General features: G+C 38.0%; 1 protein-coding gene across 13 annotated transcripts in view; it reads left to right on the forward strand.

The window, feature by feature from the left end:
- SCAPER (S-phase cyclin A associated protein in the ER) overlaps positions 1-20,051 on the forward strand; it is a 528,946-nt gene that overhangs the window by 386,388 nt on the left and 122,507 nt on the right. For all 13 annotated transcript variants that reach the window (XM_032417309.1, XM_032417312.1, XM_032417306.1 and 10 more), the window contains one exon: positions 6,279-6,402. In XM_032417309.1, the coding sequence (XP_032273200.1) occupies positions 6,279-6,402 (124 nt within the window). The remainder of the gene's footprint in view (positions 1-6,278; positions 6,403-20,051) is intronic.

Raw genomic sequence — 20,051 nt, forward strand, 5'->3', positions numbered from 1 at the left:
TAACTTCGAGTAATTGTGTAATGGAATAGAGTTCTCAGTCGTTCGACAGGAGTCTCAGTTTTCAGCCTCAAGAATTGTCTCGTGCAGTTCTCAGGTGGGCCACTCATGCAAGGCCAAGCCTAGATCACAGGCTTCATTCTGTGGGCAGCCACTCACTTGGTGAGTCCAGTTAAGGCATTAGAATTCTAACTGCAGTCGGATCTCCCTAGTTTCAGATAACTCTTTTTAATACTATCGAAGGAAATTATTTTAGGGGCGCCTGGGTGGCTCAGTCAGTTAAGCATCAGACACTTGGTTTCGGCTTAGGTCGTGATCTCAGGGTCGTGAGATTGAGCCCTGCATCAGGCAAATTCTGTGTCATTTGCTAACCATCCTCTGTGTTTTGTGAGGATCTGTCACATTCCCACACTTACCCACATCAGGTTGAAAGAGTAATTCACGAAAATTTCCAGTTTCTCTTTGCAGCTCTGTTGATGGGACTCTACTTGCTGTGCCTACTTGGCACAGATGTTTGCTCTGCAGGAATGTAGAGTCATTCACTCTCCCCTATGTATGTAACTGTATATCGTTTATGAAATGCTAATGCACAAAGGAATTTGGTAAGTTATAATATGTATCGGGGCTCTGGTTTTAAAATGCCCATGGCAGTTGTTTTTAAACGTCTGCTGTCTTGACACAGGTGTAAGACAGTGGATTTTGGTGAACAGTATTTTCTGAAAAGTCTTAACTACTGCAAACTGCATAAGGATATAAAGTAAACTATGTACTTCCTAAGTTATAATATCAAAGCCTCTTAGGCTACAACCACCTGGGGCTTTTCTCTTTATTTCATAATGTGTAAGTACTAATCTTAATGTCTGAGTTGTACTACACTTGTTTTCTACTATTGTCCTTTTTGTATGTAAATTTGTTACTGTACTTATTGCCAAAATACCCAGTCTTGTGATTCCTTTTCTGTCCTCTGTTCTTCAGAGGCAACATGTTCAGTGAGAAGACTCACTGACATAAGATTCATTCACGTAGCCATGATCATTTGGGACACAAAGCCCTTATTTCAGCCCAGCCACAGTATACTTTTGACAGAATGGACAGTAAGATTTTAATGTCTTTTCAGAAGATACTTTTAAAATCTGGGGCTTTATGTTTGATGTTAAAAAGTGCTTCTAGTCATTTGAGTTTTAAATTACAGGGAAAGCTCCTTGAGCAGACCACCCAGGCTGGGTTCAAAGAAGTGATCTTTCTAAGACAGGTGCTTTTCAAATAGAGGTTGTCTGTCAAACAAGTTTTACTGAGTGGACAAGTTTTTCCTGACCCTGAGATTTTTGGTACCCCCCCCCTTTTTTCTCATCAGAAAGTAGTTTCTTTGTAGAAGTTTCTTGGGGGAATTTTGTGAGCAAAAGATGATATAGATGCACATTCCACACTTTACCAGTAAATGTGTTTTCTTTAAAGTACAGACAGCATTAGGACAAAATCTTATACCTTGTTTTTTATGGGTATGTTTATTGATGCTTTATGATATTCTACAAACAATTGTAGACAGGTTGTGTCTATTGAATAAAACAGAAAAATAGAAATTAAAAATCAAGGTTATAAAAATTATAGATAAAAGCCAAAGGGAAAAGTAGGATACAATTATAAAGCTATAAGGTTCCATATGTCATTCTAAATGTAATACCCTTATTTTTTTAAGTCTTTAGGGATCTACAATTTTATATGTTAATCCTACTATAAAGCTACAGTACACAAAACCATGTAATATGGCACAATGCTTGACAAAATTATTAATTAGAGTAGGAAACCAGGGAATATATCCTGTATTTACTTATGATAAAGATACCATTTCAAGCCAGTAGAGAAAAGGTGAATTTTTCAATAACTTATTAAAGGAGGGGGGATGGTAAATTTAGGCTTCTGGCTCCCACCACATGCCAAAATAAATTCCAAATGATTTGATAGTGAATTATAAAACCCTAAAATTACTACACACAGTGATAATTCAAGAAAAAATAAATATAAAGGGCTGGATACAAATGTATAGCTACCCCATCTCATAATGAGGAAGAACTTTTTAAATGATCAAAGAAAGGGAAGAAAAAATAAAACCACAAAGAAAAAAATTGTTAGACTACATAAAATTGTTTCACTTCAATACATAAAAACATAGTGTAAAAATAACGAGCAAAATGAAAGGCAGTGGATAAACTGGAAAAAATACTAACATGTATTAACCCTTTGCTATATTTATGAGAGAACGCTTCTAAATCATTAAGAAAAAGATAAAAACCTCCAATAAAAAATGTTTAGAGGACAAGAATAATTAACAAAAATATGAGTATGGATGGCAGCTTCATTTTGAAAAAAATCCAATAAATCCCTTCCTTATACTTTATCCCACAATCAGTTTTATATCACGGATTTAAATGTGAAATCTATGGAAGTACCAAGAGAAAATTTAAAAGAATATTTTTAAAATCTTGAAGTAGGAAGTCCTAAGTCTGACACAAATTTAGATGCACTAAAGGAAAGTTTGACAGATTTTAACCAATAAAAATGAAATCATTCTTTATGATAAAATTAAGTTTAGATAAACAACAAATTGGAATATTTATTTTCAACATACAGTGATCAAAGGTTAACATCTTTATTATTGGTGAAGAGCCTTATAAATCAGTAAGAAAAAGAAAAACCTCCCCCAATAGAAAAATGAGTAAAAGGTACACAGTGATAACTCAAGAAAATATAAATACACGTGGCCAATAAGCACATGTAAAGGTCTTTAATCACACTAGTAATAAAAGAAATGCAATCCTTAAAAATACTATTTTTAGCTGTCAAATTGGTAAAGATTTTTTTAATGAGATTATTCAGTTTTGGTAAAAGCATGGAGAAACTCTTTTTTGGGGAGTATAAGTCAGTTTAAAATATTTTTTTTTCTGGAGGGCAATTTGGATTTATCAATTGTCTATCAAAAATCTTAGAAATGGGGGTGCCTGGGTGGCTCAGTCAGTTAAGCGTCTGCCTTCAGCTCAGGTCATGATCTCAGGGTCCTGGGATCGAGCCCCACATCAGGCTCCCTGCTCAGCGGGGGATCTGCTTCTCCCTCGGCCTCTGCGCCCCCTGCTTGTGCTCTCTCTCTGTCAAATAAATAAAAACAATCTTTAAAAAAAATCTTAAAAATGTTCATATCCTTTTACCCAAATTGTCATTCCTGGAAATTTATCCCAAGGAACCAGAATGATATTTTTGGTACAGCTGTTATGAGCACGAGTTGTGCCATTGAGCACATCCTATGTCTGCTGAGTTCCCAAGCATATAAGGTGGCCCTCCTACTATAGAACCTGAGAATTGCTTCCCGGTTTTCATTGTGTCTAGGATATAGGCATGAGACCTAAACTTCACAACCCAGTATACCTATTCCAGGCTTCCACTCTGAAGCTGATAAAGAAGGAGATCCCAAACTCTGTTCTTTTGACAATTGGAGACAGCTGCATCTGGCGTCCAAAGTCACAGTGTAAGTTCAGGCTGTGGCATATGGTGCCTACTGGTTTTTCATCAGATCTATGTAGTGTTGTGTGATTTGGGTATTGGTCCTGGCCATGTAACTTCTGTGCCTGTGTTTTCTAAATCTTACAATATACCCAATAACCTATCAATTAATTTCCTTTCTGTTTAAGTCATCCAGAGCTTTCTTCCTGTGGCTTGTAACTAAAAGACTATTATAACAGCATTATTTGTAACATTGAAAGTTGAACACAAAAATAGTAAGGGATTGATTGGGGGGAAAATGTCATATCCTTAGTATAACACTGTTCACCCTTTTAAAATCGTGCAGTATTTCTCAGTATAAGTATTTTAATGAGAAAAGAAATTTAAAATAGTAGATGCTTACAAAATTGTTGGAAGCGATTGTAGACCTCTGGGTTGACTCCAGAACAATATCAAACATATCCACTGGGGGCACTGCTCCCTCTGAGGCCAACACAAGTTGGGAAGGAAATAACTTAATGCCATACACAATTGTCTCTCACACCCAGGAAACCACAGAACGGGTACAGATCAGAGATTAGGAAATCAAAGTAGCACAATCCCACTGGTTCTTGACACCCAGAAGCTGGAAAATGGAACCTAGAATGCTGCTGCAGGAAAGCCTCGTATTTCCAAATCTTGTTTAATTGCAACCAGAGCTGAGAGCCACAGGAAGATGGCTTCAACTCAGTTCAACCTCCAAATTTTGTATGATAATATTTGTATGGTGGAAAAATCTCTTCAGTATGCATAAATTATGGCTGGAAGGATATGTAAGCTAGTAACCATGGTGATTTCTTTATTTTTTTTTTTTTAAGATTTTATTTATTCATTTGACGGACACAGCGAGAGAGGGAACACAAGCAGGGGGAGTGGGAGAGGGAGATGCAGGCTTCCCGCAGAGCAGGGAGCCCGATGCGGGGCTCGATCCCAGGACCCTGGGATCATGACCTGAGCCGAAGGCAGATGCTTAACAGCTGAGCCACCCAGGCGCCCCAACCATGGTGATTTCTAAGGTGGGAAATTGGGTGGCTGAGGGACATAAGAGGGAGATGCTTTTTACCATATACCCTTTTTGTGCATGTTGTACTATGGTTGTCATTCATAGTCAAAAAGTTACAAAGGTAAACTGTAATTACATCAAAGCTCGGTAGTTTTTACTGCACTTCATGGGAACACACCCTCAGGTCTCTGGAGAACCCTTCAAGGCTTTTTGAGAGGAGGGAACAGAGTAGGGCCCTGGGATTCCCCACTTCTGCTTCAGTCAGAGAAACTCTGGTTTTATCAGTTCTGTGGTTTAAGCATCTAAGATTTTGTAAGCTTTTTAATTTTTTTAGCTTATCTTTATTTAAGTAATCTCTACACCCAATGTGGGGCTCGAATTTGTGACCCTGAGATCAAGAGTCTCATGCTCCTGTCACTGAGCCAGCCAGGCACCCTAAGATTTTGTAAGCTTTTAATCTTCTGAGTAAGAAAGCATTCTGCTGCTTTTTAAAAAAAAAAAAAATGAAGACCGTTATTACAGAATATTAAATGTCATGGAGAAATATTCATTATGTATTTGTTAAATAAATGTACATTTATAAGAATAGGGGGAGCAAAGACCAGAAGTACAAATACCAAATTATTTCTTGATAATTTTCTTTTTTTTTATTATGTTATGTTAATCACCATACATTACATCATTAGTTTTTGATGTAGTGTTCCATGATTCATTGTTTGCGTATAACACCCAGTGCTCTATGCAGTACGTGCCCTCTTTAATACCCATCACCAGGCTAACCCATCCCCCCACCCCCTTCCCCTCTAGAACCCTCAGTTTGTTTCTCAGGGTCCATAGTCTCTCGTGGTTCTTCTCCCCCTCCGATTTCCCCCCCTTCATTTTTCCCTTCCTGCTATCGTCTTCTTTTTTTTTTTTTTTAACATATAATGTATTATTTGTTTCAGAGGTACAGGTCTGTGATTCAACAGTCTTACACAATTCCTTGATAATGTTCTACTATTTCTTTGTCCTTGTCTTTTCCAAATTTATTACAATTATTTTAAAAATTATTTTTATAGGGCAGCACCTGGCTGGTGCACTCTCTCTCTCTCTCTCTCTCTCTCTCAAATAAAGAAATATTAAAAAAAAAATAGTTGGGGTGCCTGGGTGGCTCAGTCAGTTAAACGTCTGCCTTCGACTCAGGTCATGATCTCAGGTTCCTGGGATCAACCCCTGAGTCAGGCTCCTTGCTCAGTGGGGAGCCTGCTTTTCCCTCTCCTCCCCACTGTGCACTATCTCGCTATCTCGGTCACTATCTCTGTCTCTCTCAAATAAATGAATAAAATCTTTTTAAAAATTTTTTTTAAAAAGAGAGTACTTGTTTGATGAGCGCTAAGTGTTGGATGTAAGTGATGAATCACTGAATTCTACTCCAGAAACCAATATTGCACTATATGTTAACTAAGTAAAATTTAAATTAAAAAAGACATTATCAGATAGACTATTAAATACATTTCCATTATCTGCTATGTAACTAAGAAATTGGTAAGAGGCAAGTATTAGATGCTAACAAACACCTGCCTTTGGATAAAAAATTATAAGCTTTTATATCTAGCTGATGGGCCTTGTACTTAATATTTGGCTTTTTTTTTTTTTCAGAGTGATTTCCATCCTGTACCTGTTGCTTTTGTACCATTCATTTTATGTATTTTAAATTGTGTAGAGAAAAGCTGCTCAAGTTTTACAAATGGTGTTTCTCTCCTATTAGGTCTCTCTGCAATGCAATCAACGTTTACAACCTCACCTGCAATAACTGCTCAGAAAATTGCACCGATGTTCTGTTTAGTAACAAGATTACCTTCTTAATGGACCTCCTGATACACCAGTTGACGGTATGTAATATTACTGCTTTGAGTTAGAAGCAGTTAAGGTTTGGGAAATATTCCCTGTGGAGAAAACTAAAAGAATTCAGCTTATTTACCCTCCAGATGAAAAAAAGTGAAGATGATGGGGGAGAGTGAATTAGGAACTAGCAAAGAAACCTCTTAATTTGACAATCTCATATTAGATTCTCCTAACTTCCAGCATTTAACAGATAATATACTTGTAACACTTGCTGCCAAGTTCACAGATTTACGTGGTTAGACTGGGGGCTTCGGATTCAGTTGGACTCCAAGCCAAACCTCTGAGCCCACAGGAATGAGTGCTATAGAAGGGAAGAAAGCTTGAAAGCCTCAAAACCTCTCTTGCCAACTCAGTTAGAAGGGTAGTTCATAAAGGACTTTTTGATGGCCCTTGATATCTATTTTTTTGAAGCAAGAAACTCTTCTGTCAAAAAGGGACAAACCTGTTATACTTTTGAAACAGAAACAAGCAGCCAATTGTAGCCTTAAATTTTACTTCAGTTCACAGATGTTGAAAGAGATAAGCTCAGTATAATATCCAAAGGTTCAGGTCTGTCAACTGCAGCCTCCAGAACACAACCCTGGGGCCAGAAGTTTCCTGGTGAAGTTTCTGAGCCCCTGAGGTATTGGCACAAAATCTCTCTCAAGCTGCAAGTTTACAACACAGGAGATTTATTTTTCAGAACCGATTTACTTTTGCTCAGCACACAGTTCTAATACCTGTTTCTAAACTACATGCCTTTTGCTCTCTTTCCTCTTCCATCTCTCCATCTGGTTAATTTCTGTACATTCTGCAGACTTAACTGAAACATAATGGCATCTTCGTCATGAAACCTTCCCTAACCTGACTCTCCCCAAGTCCAGGTTAGGAATTTTTTTTATGTGCTCCTAGGCATTAAATCATTCATAGAATTGATCACATTGAATTAACTATTTACTTGTCTGTTTCCCCATTAGCCATAAAATCAACAAGGATAGGAGATAACTTATCACCCTCTTCAGGATCCTAACATAGTGCCTGCCACTTAGTAGATTTAGTATATCATTGATGAATATATGAGAGAAGAAGTGGATCCCCAACATCTCAAGCTGAGAATCAGAAAGGGAATGATGAGGCCCTTCCAGGCAGGCATATAGATGATGAGAGGGGTCAACAGAGAGAACATAGGCACAGACCTAGAACTGTTTACACAGTACAGTAGTGGCTATTTATCATGATGACCCTGAGTCATCACCTGAGGGCTAAATTTGATTTGGTTTTATCTATAAAAGAAGGCATTAAAATATGGGTAAGACATTTTAGCACAAAATTCTACTCAAAATAGTTGAAAGGCAAGGACAAGGAGAAAAGACTTAGCATTTGTTGTATGGCCTTATATTCCAGACATTTTAACATATATTGCCTCATTTAATTTTTTAAAACACAAAGTCAGTATTATCCCATTTTACCAACAAGGAAACTTGAGTCCCAGAGAAATTGGCTTGCCCAAGACTACAGAGATTGAAAGTCACAGAGCTGAGAGTCAAACCTAGGTCTCTCAAACTCGAATTGAGAGACATTCCACACAATAACTAACTGCTACTTTTCAAAAGTGTCAATGTCATGAAAGACAAAGAGTGGAGAACTCTCACAGATTGGAGGAGGTACTGACAAGTAAATGAACTGTGGTGTCCTACACCAGGAAAAGGACATTAGTGGGAAAACTGGGAAATTCATGTAAGTCTACAAAGTAGTTAATTTTATTGACTCAATGTTAATTTCTTGCTTTCAATAATTACAGTATGGTTTTGTAATTTGTTAACAATAGGGGGTACCAGGCAAAGAGAACTCTACTATTTTTGAAACATATCTCTTAGTTTAAAATTATTTTAAAATAAATGTGAAAAATTTAAAAAAAAGCACTATGTTGCATGCTGCATCGTCTGGAAGAATTTATTTTGTGAAACTTACTCTATATTGGTAATGGAAGAAGAGACATTAATATACTTTGAAAAGGGCAGGTAACAAAAAAGACGGCCTTTGAAATGTGAAGGGATGAGTAAGATTTACAGACAGGACCTTCTATCCTAGCTCTTCAGTATTTTCTGTTCAAAACTTACTCTTACTGAGAGATATCATATGAAGTAGTTTATTATTCTCTCACTTAATAATTAAGTGCTTACTGGGGTGCCTGGGTGGCTAAGTCGGTTAAGTGTCTGCCTTTGGCTCAGGTCATAATCCTGGAGTCCCAGGATCAAGCCCCGCATCAGGATCCCTGCTCAGCGGGGAGTCTGCTTCTCCCTCTGCCCTTCCCCGCCCCCCTCCCCCCCGCTCATGCACACTCTCTCTCAGTCTCTCTCTCTCTCTCTCTCTCACTTCACGTTCTCTCTCTCAAATAAATAAAATCTTTTAAAAAATACTGTTAAAAAATGATTAAGTGCTTACTATTTCCACTTCCAGAGAAGCATGGTATATAATCCCCACCATCCGGGAAATCCCATTTTAGGAGTGGGAATGGATATACAGATTGCATGTAGTAAACAGTGTGATGGCGGCCTATACAGACTACAGTGGGAGCACAGAGGAAGGCGTTTGTAGCCTGGGACGTCACAAAGGAGGGACATTTGAGCTAGACCGTAGCTCTTCATAATAGCTCTCATTTACTAAGTGCCTGCCATGTGCCAGAGCTTGTAAGTAGCTTGATCCTCTCCCTCTACTTTGAAAGCCCGAGTTTCCTTTAAGTAATATTTCCTTGCTTGTGACCTCATGGTTTCTTGACACTCAGAATAGCTTTTAATCTCCCAACCAATTGATTTCAGCACATTCTGTGTTTATTTTGCTCAGTTCAGAACTTTAATCCTGGGACATTTGTTTGCCAAACACATTTTATTCCTCCTTTCCTTATACGTGGCACTTCCTGGTTTTTACAGTTCCTTTTAGGCTCCTTATTCTCTAGCTGTCAGTTCTAATACTGCTGTGACTCCGTTGGTGACACTTGGGAGAGGAGGTTGTGTTTCCTAATTTGGGGAGACAGAGGGTAGAAATGACTAGGGATGGTGATTTTTATGTTTCTTTTTTTTTTTTTTGAAGATTTTATTTATTTATTTGACAGAGAGAGAGACAGCAAGAGAGGGAACGCAAGCAGGGGGAGTGGGAGAGGGAGAAGCAGGCTCTCTGCCGAGCAGGGAGCCCAATGTGGGGCTCGATCCCAGGACCCTGGGATCGTGACCTGAGCCGAAGGCAGATGCTTAACAACTGAGCCACCCAGGCGCCCCGATTTTTACATTTCTTGAATTCATTTGAATATATTTCCATTTTTCTTGATAACTGGTTTGATATCCATGTCACCAAAATATGGACCACTAATTTGCAGTACTCTGTAAGTAATGGATAGAAAATAGTCATCAACACATTTTACAGAAGGATGAGAAGGAAGCATAAAAGAAGCTAATTAATTGAGATCTGGTGAGATTTATAAGATACTTAATAATGAGGCACTTCAACCTGTTTGGTTCTTTAGCAAACTGAGATGGTTTAGAAGAATTTTTTTTTTTTGTCTAGCTGCTTAGACTTTGTTTTAGCATTCTTGTATTTCATATCAATTATGTGCAAAGCACTGTACAGATGCCAGGGTTACAGAGGTAAATTGGACACACTCTAGAAGCCCACAGTTAAGAAAGGAAGAACTTGCACACATAAATACTAAGAAAAGCTGTGAGAAGTTCTGTCACATAGATCTACAGAGCCTAAGCAACCTAGAAGAGTACCTGGCACATAAGAGGTGCTCCTTAAATATTTAATGAATGAATTCTAACTTGGAGCATTAGAGAGGTTTTGGGAAGAAATTGGATTTCAATATGCCCAGAGGAAGAGTAGAAATTCTACAATTCTGAGTTATGATTTTTACAAAAGATAAATTAGCACAGGTGGCACTGTAAAGTATACCTTGCAGTAGAGATTCAAAGTAGGATTTTTTGGGACAAGCTCTTGGGGAATTTATCTGGAGCCCTGTAAAAACAGTACATTTAGATGGGCATGATCTAGGATGAAGTCTCACATAGATGTATTATTTTCCAAGAAGCATGAGAGTTTTTAAATATGTTAAAGCAGATTACTTCTGTCATTCTAGAAGCACGGTTAAGCATCTTTTCTGTGCCTAAATCTTCCCAGTGCACAGAACAGTGAGTCTCTAGCTTCAAAATGTCTCCTTGAGGAGACTAGACATGCACATTGGAAGGCAATAAAAAGACCAACGAAAAGAGCAAGATGGCAGAACAGGAAGTCCCAGCCTTCATTCCCCTACAGAGACACCAACTTAACAGTATATGGACCAAAATACCATTATGAGAATTCCAGAAGACAGTTAAGATGTTGCAGTACCCCCAAGCGATCTCAAAGTCAAGAATAGCCACATTGAAAAGACTAAGAACTGTTTCATTTTACTTGTGTTCGCCCTCTCCCCCAAGCAAGCACAGCTCAGCACTGGCAGACAATACCCCAGTTCATGGGTTTTCCTTTAGGAGGGAGAGAGGAGTAGAGTGTGGGTCTGGCATTCTGTCTTTTTGGAGGGCTGCCCAAGGGTCTTATACCCGTCTCACCTGACTCAGGATACTGACAGAGAGCTGGCATACTTTGGATTCCTAGCAGCCCCCGATAACAAGAGAGAGGGCAGCTTGCTGCTGTAGGACCAGAGAACTCACAGTGTTGCAGACAGACACCAGAGGGAGCAAGAGATTATGATGTCCTGAAAAAGAAACTAAAAGAAACGAACAAAACTCTCTAATTGAGAAATAGTACACACAGGCCCAGAGAAGTCACATCACCCACAGAAAGGTTTCAGAAGCCCCCAGATTTCCTAGCCAAGGTGATTGGTGTCTTTCTTTTTACAAAGTCAGGATGTAAAGTCTAGAAGAAGTACCTTTTTTTTTCAAATGTGCAGATCCCAACACAAAGGCATAAGACACACAGAGAAACAGGGAAACATGGCCCATACAAAGGAACAAGATAAATCTCCAGAAACCAATCTTAAAGAAACAGGTATATGAATTAACTGACAAAGAATTCAAAACAGTTATCATAAAGGTGTTCAATGAGCTCAAGAAAATGATGCATGAGCAAAATAAAATAAAGTATTTTTTAAAAACAAGTTTTAGGGCTAAAGAATACAATAATTGAACTGAAATTAGTACAGGAGTTCAAGAGCAGGCTTGATCAAATAGAAGAAAGAATGAGTGAACTCAAAGACAAGTCATCTGAAATCATGAGGTCACAAGAACAAAAAGGAAAAAGAATGAAAAAAAATGAAGAAATCCTAAGGGATGTATGCAGTACCATCAGATAGACCAATCTACACATTATGGTACTCCCAAAAGAAGAGAGAATGGGGCAGAAAGCTTATTTAAAGAAATAATAGCTAAAAATTTCCCAGTCTGGGGAAGGAAATGGATATCCAGATTCAAAAAGTTCCACAGACTCCAACTATAATGAACCCAAAGAAATCCACACAGAGAAACATAATCAACTTGTCAAAAGTCAGAGACATTTGTAAACCTGTGGCATAAGTCATAATCTCTGAGTCTTTCCTATTTTGGGGGTTCCTCCTCCTAGTCATTCTGTTGAGGGGGCGGTGAGGGAATGTACAGAGTCCAACTTACTGACCACAACCCAAGCAAGATGCACCTGTTTTCTAGGGACCTAGGGTTGCTGGCCTCTTGTTTTTCCAGCCTGTCTTCTGGGGGCGTGGCCTGCCACACTGTTACTCAGGCAACCGTGTTTGGGCAGAGTTGCCCTGGCCTGTGGTGGGGGATGGGCTCAGTGAACGAGATTGAAGCAGTGATCAAAAACCTCCCAAAAAACAGGAGTCCAGGGCCTGATGGATTCCCTGGGGAATTCTACCAAACATTCAAAGAAGAAATAATACCTATTCTCCTGAAGCTGTTTCAAAAAATAGAAACAGAAGGAAAGTTTCCAGACTCATTCTATGAGGCCAGCATTTCCTTAATCCCCAAACCAGGCAAAGACCCCATCAAAAAGGAGAATTTCAGACTGATATCCCTGATGAATATGGATTCCAAAATCCTCAACAAAATCCTAGCTAATTGGATCCAACAGTACATTAAAAGGATCATCCACCACGACCAAGTGGGATTTATCCCCAGGATGCAAGGGTGATTCAACATTCTCAAATCAATCAATGTGATAGAACACCTTAATAAGAGGAGAGAGAAGAACCAACCATATCGTCCTCTCAATTGATGCAGAAAAAGCATTTGACAAAATACAGCATCCTTTCCTGATTAAAACTCTTCAGAGTATAGGGATAGAGGGAACATTCCTTAAGTTCATAAAATCCATCTATGAAAAACCCACAGCGAATATCATCCTCAATGGGGAAAAGCTGAGCCTTTCCCTTAAGATCAGGAACACATCAAGGATGCCCGCTCTCGCCACTATTGTTCAACATAGTACTAGAAGTCCTAGCAACAGCAGTCAGACAACAAAAAGAAATAAAAGGCATCAAATTGGCAAAGAAGAAGTCAAACTCTCTCTTTTTACAGATGACATGATACTTTATGTGGAAAACCCAAAAGACTCCACCCCCAAATTACTAGAACTCATCCAGCAATTCAGTAATGTGGCAGGATACAAAATCAATGCACAGAAATCAGTTCCTTTCTTATACACTAACAATGCAACTGTAGAAAGAGAAATTAGAGAAACGATTCCATTTACAATAGCACCAAAAACCATAAGATACCTCGGAATAAACCTAACCAAAGAGGTAAAGGATCTATGCTCTAGAAACTACAGAACACTCATGAAAGAAATTGAAGAAGACACAAAAAGATGGAAAAACATTCTGTGCTCATGGATTGGAAGAATAAACATTGTTAAAATGTCTATGCTACCCAGAGCAATCTATACCTTTAATGCCATCCTGATCAAAATGCCAATGACATTTTTCAAAGTGCTGGAACAAACAATCCTAAAAGTGTATGGAATCAGAAAAGACCCTGAATCGCCAAGGAAATGTTGAAAAAGAAAAACAAAGCTGGGGGCATCACGTTGCCCGATTTCAAGCTATATTACAAAGCAGTGATCACCAAGACAGCATGGTACTGGCACAAAAACAGACATATAGACCAATGGAACAGAATAGAGAACCCAGATATGGACCCTCAACTCTATGGTCAAATAATCTTCGACAAAGCAGGAAAAATATGCAATGGAAAAAAGTCTCTTCAGTAAATGGTGCTGGGAAAATTGGACAGCCACATGCAGAAGAATGAAACTCAACCATTCTCTAACACCATACACAAAAATAAACTCAAAATGGATGAAAGACCTCAATGTGAGACAGGAGTCCATCAAAATCCTAGAGGAGAACATAGGCAGTAACCTCTTTGACATTGCCACAGCAACTTCTTTCAAGATACATCTCCAAACGCTAGTGAAACAAAAGCAAAAATGAACTTTTGGGACTTCATCAAGATAAAAAGCTTCTGCACAGCAAAGGAAACAGTCAACAAAACAAAGAGGCAACCCACAGAATGGGAGAAGATATTTGCAAATGATACTACAGAAAAAGGGCTGGTATCCAAGATCTATAAAGAACTTCTCAAACTCAACACCCAAAAAACAAATAATCAAGTCAAAAAATGGGCAGAAGACATGAACAGACACTTCTGCAAAGAAGACATACAAATGGCTAACAGACACATGAAAAAAATGTTCATCATCATTAGCCATCAGAGAAATTCAAATCAAAACCACACTGAGATATCACCTTACACCAGTTAGAATGGCAAAAATTGACAAGGCAAGAAACAACAAATGTTGGGAGAGGTTGTGGAGAAAGGGGAACCCTCTTACACTGTTGGTGGGAATGCAAGTTGGGACAGCCACTTTGGAAAACAGTGTGGAGGTGCCTCAGAAAATTAAAAATAGAGCTACCCTATGACCCAGCAATTGCACTCCTGGGTATTTACCCCAAAGACACAGATGTAGTGAAAAGAAGGGCCATATGCACCCCAATGTTCATAGCAGCAATATCCGCAATAGCCAAACCGTGGAAAGAGCCGAGATGCCCTTCAACAGATGAATGGATAAAGAAGATGTGGTCCATATATACAATGGAATATTACTCAGCCATCAGGAAGGATGAGTACCCAACTTTCACATCAACATGGATGGGACTGGAGGAGATTATGCTAAGTGAAATAAGTCAAGCAGAGAAAGTCAATTATCATATGGTTTCACTTATTTGTGGAACATAAGGAATAGCATGGAGGACATTAGGAGAAGGAAGGGAAAAATGAAGGGGGAAAATCGGAGGGAGAGATGAACCATGAGAGACTATGGACTCTGAGAAACAAACTGAGGGTTTTAGAGGGAGGGAGATGGGGGATGGGTTAGCCCGGTAATGGGTATTAAGGAGGGCACGTACTGCATGGAGCACTGGGTCTTATATGAAAGCAATGAATTGTGGATCACTACATCAAAAACTAATGATGTATTGTATGGTGACTAACATAACATAATAAATAAAACAAAATAAAATAAAATAAGTAAGTCACAAGAATGTAGCAAGAAAAAAAAAGAGACAAATAGAGAATTTTGAAAACAGCAAGAGGAAAGTGACTTGTCACGTGCAAGGGAACCCTCATAAAAATCAATGATTTCTCACCAGAAACCCCACAGGCCAAAAGGGATAGAATGATATATTCAAAATACTAAAAGAAAAAAATGCCAACCAATAAAACTATACCCAGTAAAACTATCCTTCAGAAATGAAGAAGCAAAAACTTTTCCAGATAAACAAAACCTAAGGGAATGCATCACCACTAGACCTGCCTTACAAGAAATTCTAAAGTGAGGGGTGCCTGGCTGGCTCAGTGTGTAGAGCATGGCAACTTTTGCTCTTGGGGTTGTGAATTTGAGCCCCACATTGGGTGTAGAGATTATTTTAAAAAATCTTTAAAAAATTTTTTTTAAAAAAGAAGAAATTCTAAAGTGAGTCCTTCAAGTAGGAACAAAAGGATGCTAAACAGCAATATGAAAGTCCAGTTGATCCTTGAACAACATGGGTTTGTACTGCATGGGTACACTTATATGTGGATTTTTTAAATAAACATATGGTACTGTAAATGTATTTTCCTTATGATAATCTTAACATTTTCTTCTCTCTAGCTTACGTCATTGTAGTAATATAGTATATAATACATGTAACATACAAAATATGTGTTAACTGTTTATGTTATCATAAGTCTTCCAGTTAACAGAAGGTTCTTAGTAGTTAAGTCTTGGGGTAATCGAAAGTGTACATAGGGTTGGCACCCCTAATCCCCATGTTATTCAAAGGTCAACTGTGTAAAGCTTGGCTGGTAATACAGAATGATGTATTACTGTAACAAGGAGGCTGTAAATCATTTTAATTCTGACATAGAATTAATTATAGTATAGAAATTTTCTGGTAACAACTTGTATATTTCTTTTTTTTAATTTTATTTTTTTAGGTTATGTTAATTACTATACATTACAACATTAGTTTTTGATGTAGTGTTCCATGATTCATTGTTTGCGTATAACACCCAGTGCTCCATTCAATACGTGCCCTCTTTAATACCCATCACCAGGCTAACCCATCCCCCACCCCCCTGCCCTCTAGAACCCTCAGTTTGTTTCTCAGAGTCCATAGTCTCTCATGGTTCATCTCCCTCTCTGATTTCCCCCTCTTCATTTTTCCCTTCCTACTATCTTCTTTTTTTTTTTTAACATATAATGTATTATTTGTTTCAGAGGTACAGGTCTGTGATTCATCAGTCTTACACAATTCACAGCACTCACCATAGCACATACCCTCCCCAGTGTCCATCACCCAGCTACCCCATCCCTCCCACCCCCACCACTCCAGCATTATGCTAAGCGAAATAAGTCAATCAGAGAAAGACATGTATCATATGATCTCACTGATATGAGGAATTCTTTTTTTTTTTTTTTTAAGATTTTATTTATTTGAGAGAGAGAATGAGAGAGAGAGAGAGAGAGCACATGAAAGGGGGGAGAGTCAGAGGGAGAAGCAGACTCCCTGCTGAGCAGGGAGCCCGATGCGGGACTCGATCCTGGGACTCCAGGATCATGACCTGAGCCGAAGGCAGTCGCTTAACCAACTGAGCCACCCAGGCACCCGATATGAGGAATTCTTAATCTCAGGAAACAAACTGAGGGTTACAACTTGTATATTTCTATATAAAAATATAGTAATAACTGTAACTATAAAAATATACTAATGAGTACCTAATATACAAATAGATATTTTGTGGGCCACCTGGGTGGCTCAGTCAGTTAAGCGTCCAACTCTTGATCTCAGGGTCGTGAGTTCAAGCCACACATTGGGCTCCATGCATAAAAAAATGTATTTTGTGACATCAATAAAATAAAATATTGGGGAAATAAGTAAAAGGATAGCATATTTGTTTGCAATTGAAGTTAGATTAAAATGGATTATTATAACTATGTTATATGTAAGCCCACTGGTAACCATAAAGAAGATACCTGTCGAAGATACATAGAAGAAAACGAGAAAGGAATCAAAGCATGTTACTACAAAACAATCAGCAATACAAAGGAAGACAGCAAGAGTAGAATGAGGGACTAGGTAACTACAAGACAGAAAATAATTAAGAAAATGGCAATAGTAAGCCCTTCTCTACCAATAATTACTGTAAATGTAAGTGTGTTAAACTCCCCAATAAAAGGACACACAAAAGGCAAGATCCAGCTATATGCTGTCTACTCCAGTAGACTCAAAAGACTCACTTTAGAGTGAGTGCACACACATAAGATGAAGGTGAAAGAATTGAAAAAAGATATTCCACACAAATAACACAAAGAGAGCAGAGTGGCCATACTTTTATAAGACTAAATAGTCTTAAAGTGAAAAACTCAGAAGAGATAAAGGACAATTTTCTATTTTCCAGGAAGATATAACAATTGTAAATACATAGGCACCCATCAGGACACCCAAATATAAGAAGCAAACATTGAAAGAATTGAAGAGAAACTATGACAGCAACACAATAAAGGTAGGGGATTTCAATATCTAAATTTGAATAATGGATAAACATCCAGAAAGATAACTAATTAGGGAAACAGATGCTTTAAACAATACTACAGACCAAATGGACCTAACACATTTATACAAAATATTCCACTCATCAGCAGCAAAGTACACATTTTTCTCAAGCACACATGGAACATTCTCCAGTATAGACCACATGTTAGTTCACAAACAAGTCACCAAATCTAAGATATACCACATCTTTATCCATTCATCTGTCTGTCATTGGACACTAGGACCGCTTCCATATTTGGTTATTGCAAATAGTGCTGCAATAAACATAAGGGTGCATCTATCTCTTTTTATTAGTGTTTTCATATTCTTTCGGTAAATACCCAGTAGAGGAATTACTGGATAGTAAGGTAATTCCATTTTAAATTTCTTGATGAACCTTCAGACTGTTTTCCACAGTGGCTGCCAACAATGCACTAGGGTTCCTTTTTCTCTAATCCTCGCTAACACTTGTTGTTACTTGTTTTTTATTTTAGCCATTCTTACAGGTGTAAGGTGATATCTCATTGTGGTTTTGATCTGCACTTCCCTGATGATTAGTGATGAAGAACATCTTTTCTTTTCATATGTTGGCCATCCGGATGTCTTCTCTGGAAAATGTTCATGTCTTCTGCCCATTTTTTAATTAGATTATTTGTTCTGGGTGTTGAGTTGTTTGTTTTTTGTTTTGTTTTGTTTTGTCTTGTTTTTTAATTCAATTAACCAACATATAATATTTTTGATGTAATGTTCAATGATTCATTAGTTGCGTGTAACACCCAATGCTCATCACATCACATGCCGTCCTTAATGCCCATCACCTGGTTACCTCATCCCCCCACCCACCTCCCTTTCTGCAACCCTCAGTTTGTTTCCCAGATTCAAGAGTCTCTCATGGTTTGTCTCCCTCTCTGATTTCTTCCCATTCAGTTTTCCCTCCCTGTCCCTATGATCCTCTGCTCTATTCTGTATATTCCACATATGTTGAGTTGTATTAGTTCTTTATATATTTTGGATACTAACCCTTTATCAGATATGTCCTTTGCAAATATCTTCTCCCATTCACTAGGTTGTCTTTTAGTTTTGTTGTGTGTTTCCTTTTCTGTGCAGAAGCTTTTAAATTTGAAATAGTCCCTTTTTTGCTTTTGCTTCCCTTGCCTCAGGAACATATCAAAAAAAAGTTGCTGTGGCTGATGTCAAAGAGGTTGCTGCCTGTGTACTCCTCTAGGATTTTTATGGTTTCAGGTCTCACATTTAGGTCTTTAATCCATTTGAGTTCTTTTTTTTAGTATGGTGTAAAAAAGTCATCCAGTTTTATTCTTTTGCATGTAGCTGTCCAGTTTTCCCAGTACCATTTGTTGGAGAGACTTTCTTTTTCCCATTGCATATGCTTGCCCCTTCTGTTGAAGATGAATTGACCATATAGTTGTGGGTTTATTTCTGGGTTCTCTATTCTGTTCCATTTATCTGTGTATCTGTTTTTGTGCCAATTCCATACTGTTCTGATTACTACAGCTTGGTAGTATATTTTGAAATCTGGGATTGTGATACCTCAAGTTGTGTTCTTCTTTTTGAAGATTGCTTTGGCTATTTGGGTTTTTTTGTGATTCCATACATATTTTAGAATTATTTGTTCTAGTTCTGTGGAAAATGCTATTGATATTTTGCTAGGAATTGCATTAAATCTGTAGGTTGCTTTGGGTAATAAGGACATTTTTTAAGAGTATTTGTTCGCCCAACCCATGAACATCTTTCCATTTGTTTGTGTTGTCTTTGGTTTCTTTCATTGTGTTTTATACTTTTCAGAGTAGAGATCTTTCACCTCCTTGGTTAAGTTTATTTGACAACTTCTTAAAATAAGACAACAAACAATGAAGTTTGCCACATTGATTGACTCTTCCTTTCACAAATGATTTTTCTGTTACATGTGATGCAGTTTGATAGCATTTTACCCACAGTGCAACTTCTGTCAAAATTGGAGTCCGTCCTCTCAAATCTTGCCATGGCTTTACCAACTAACTTTATGTAATATTCTCAATCCTTTTTTGTCATTTCAATAATCTTTATAGCATCTTCACCAGAGTCTACCTCAAGAAACCACTTTCTTTGCTCATCCTTAAGAAGCCACACCTCATTCATTAAAGTTTTGTCAGAGATTGCAGCATATCAGTCCCATCTTCAGGCTCCACTTCTAATTCTGATTCTCTTGCTATTTCTATCACATCTGCAGTTACTTCCTCCACTGAAGTCTGGAACCCCTCAAAGTCCTCCATGACGGTTGGAACCAACTTCTTCCAAATTCCTGTTAATGTTGATATTTTGATCTCTTCCCATGAATCACAAATGTTCTTAATGGCACCTAGAATGGTGAATCCTTTCCAGAAGCCTTTCAATTTACTTTGTCCAGAACCATCAGAAGAATCACTGTCTGTGGCAGCTACAGTCTTACAAGTATATTTCTTAAGTAATAAGACTTAAAATTCACAGTAACTCCTTGATCAGTGGAATGGATGTTGTGTTAGCAGGCATGAAAACAACATTCATTTC

The sequence above is a fragment of the Phoca vitulina genome, unplaced genomic scaffold (genome assembly GCF_004348235.1).
Source record: "Phoca vitulina isolate PV1807 unplaced genomic scaffold, GSC_HSeal_1.0 scaffold20, whole genome shotgun sequence".
In the NCBI taxonomy this organism is placed as follows: domain Eukaryota; kingdom Metazoa; phylum Chordata; class Mammalia; order Carnivora; family Phocidae; genus Phoca; species Phoca vitulina.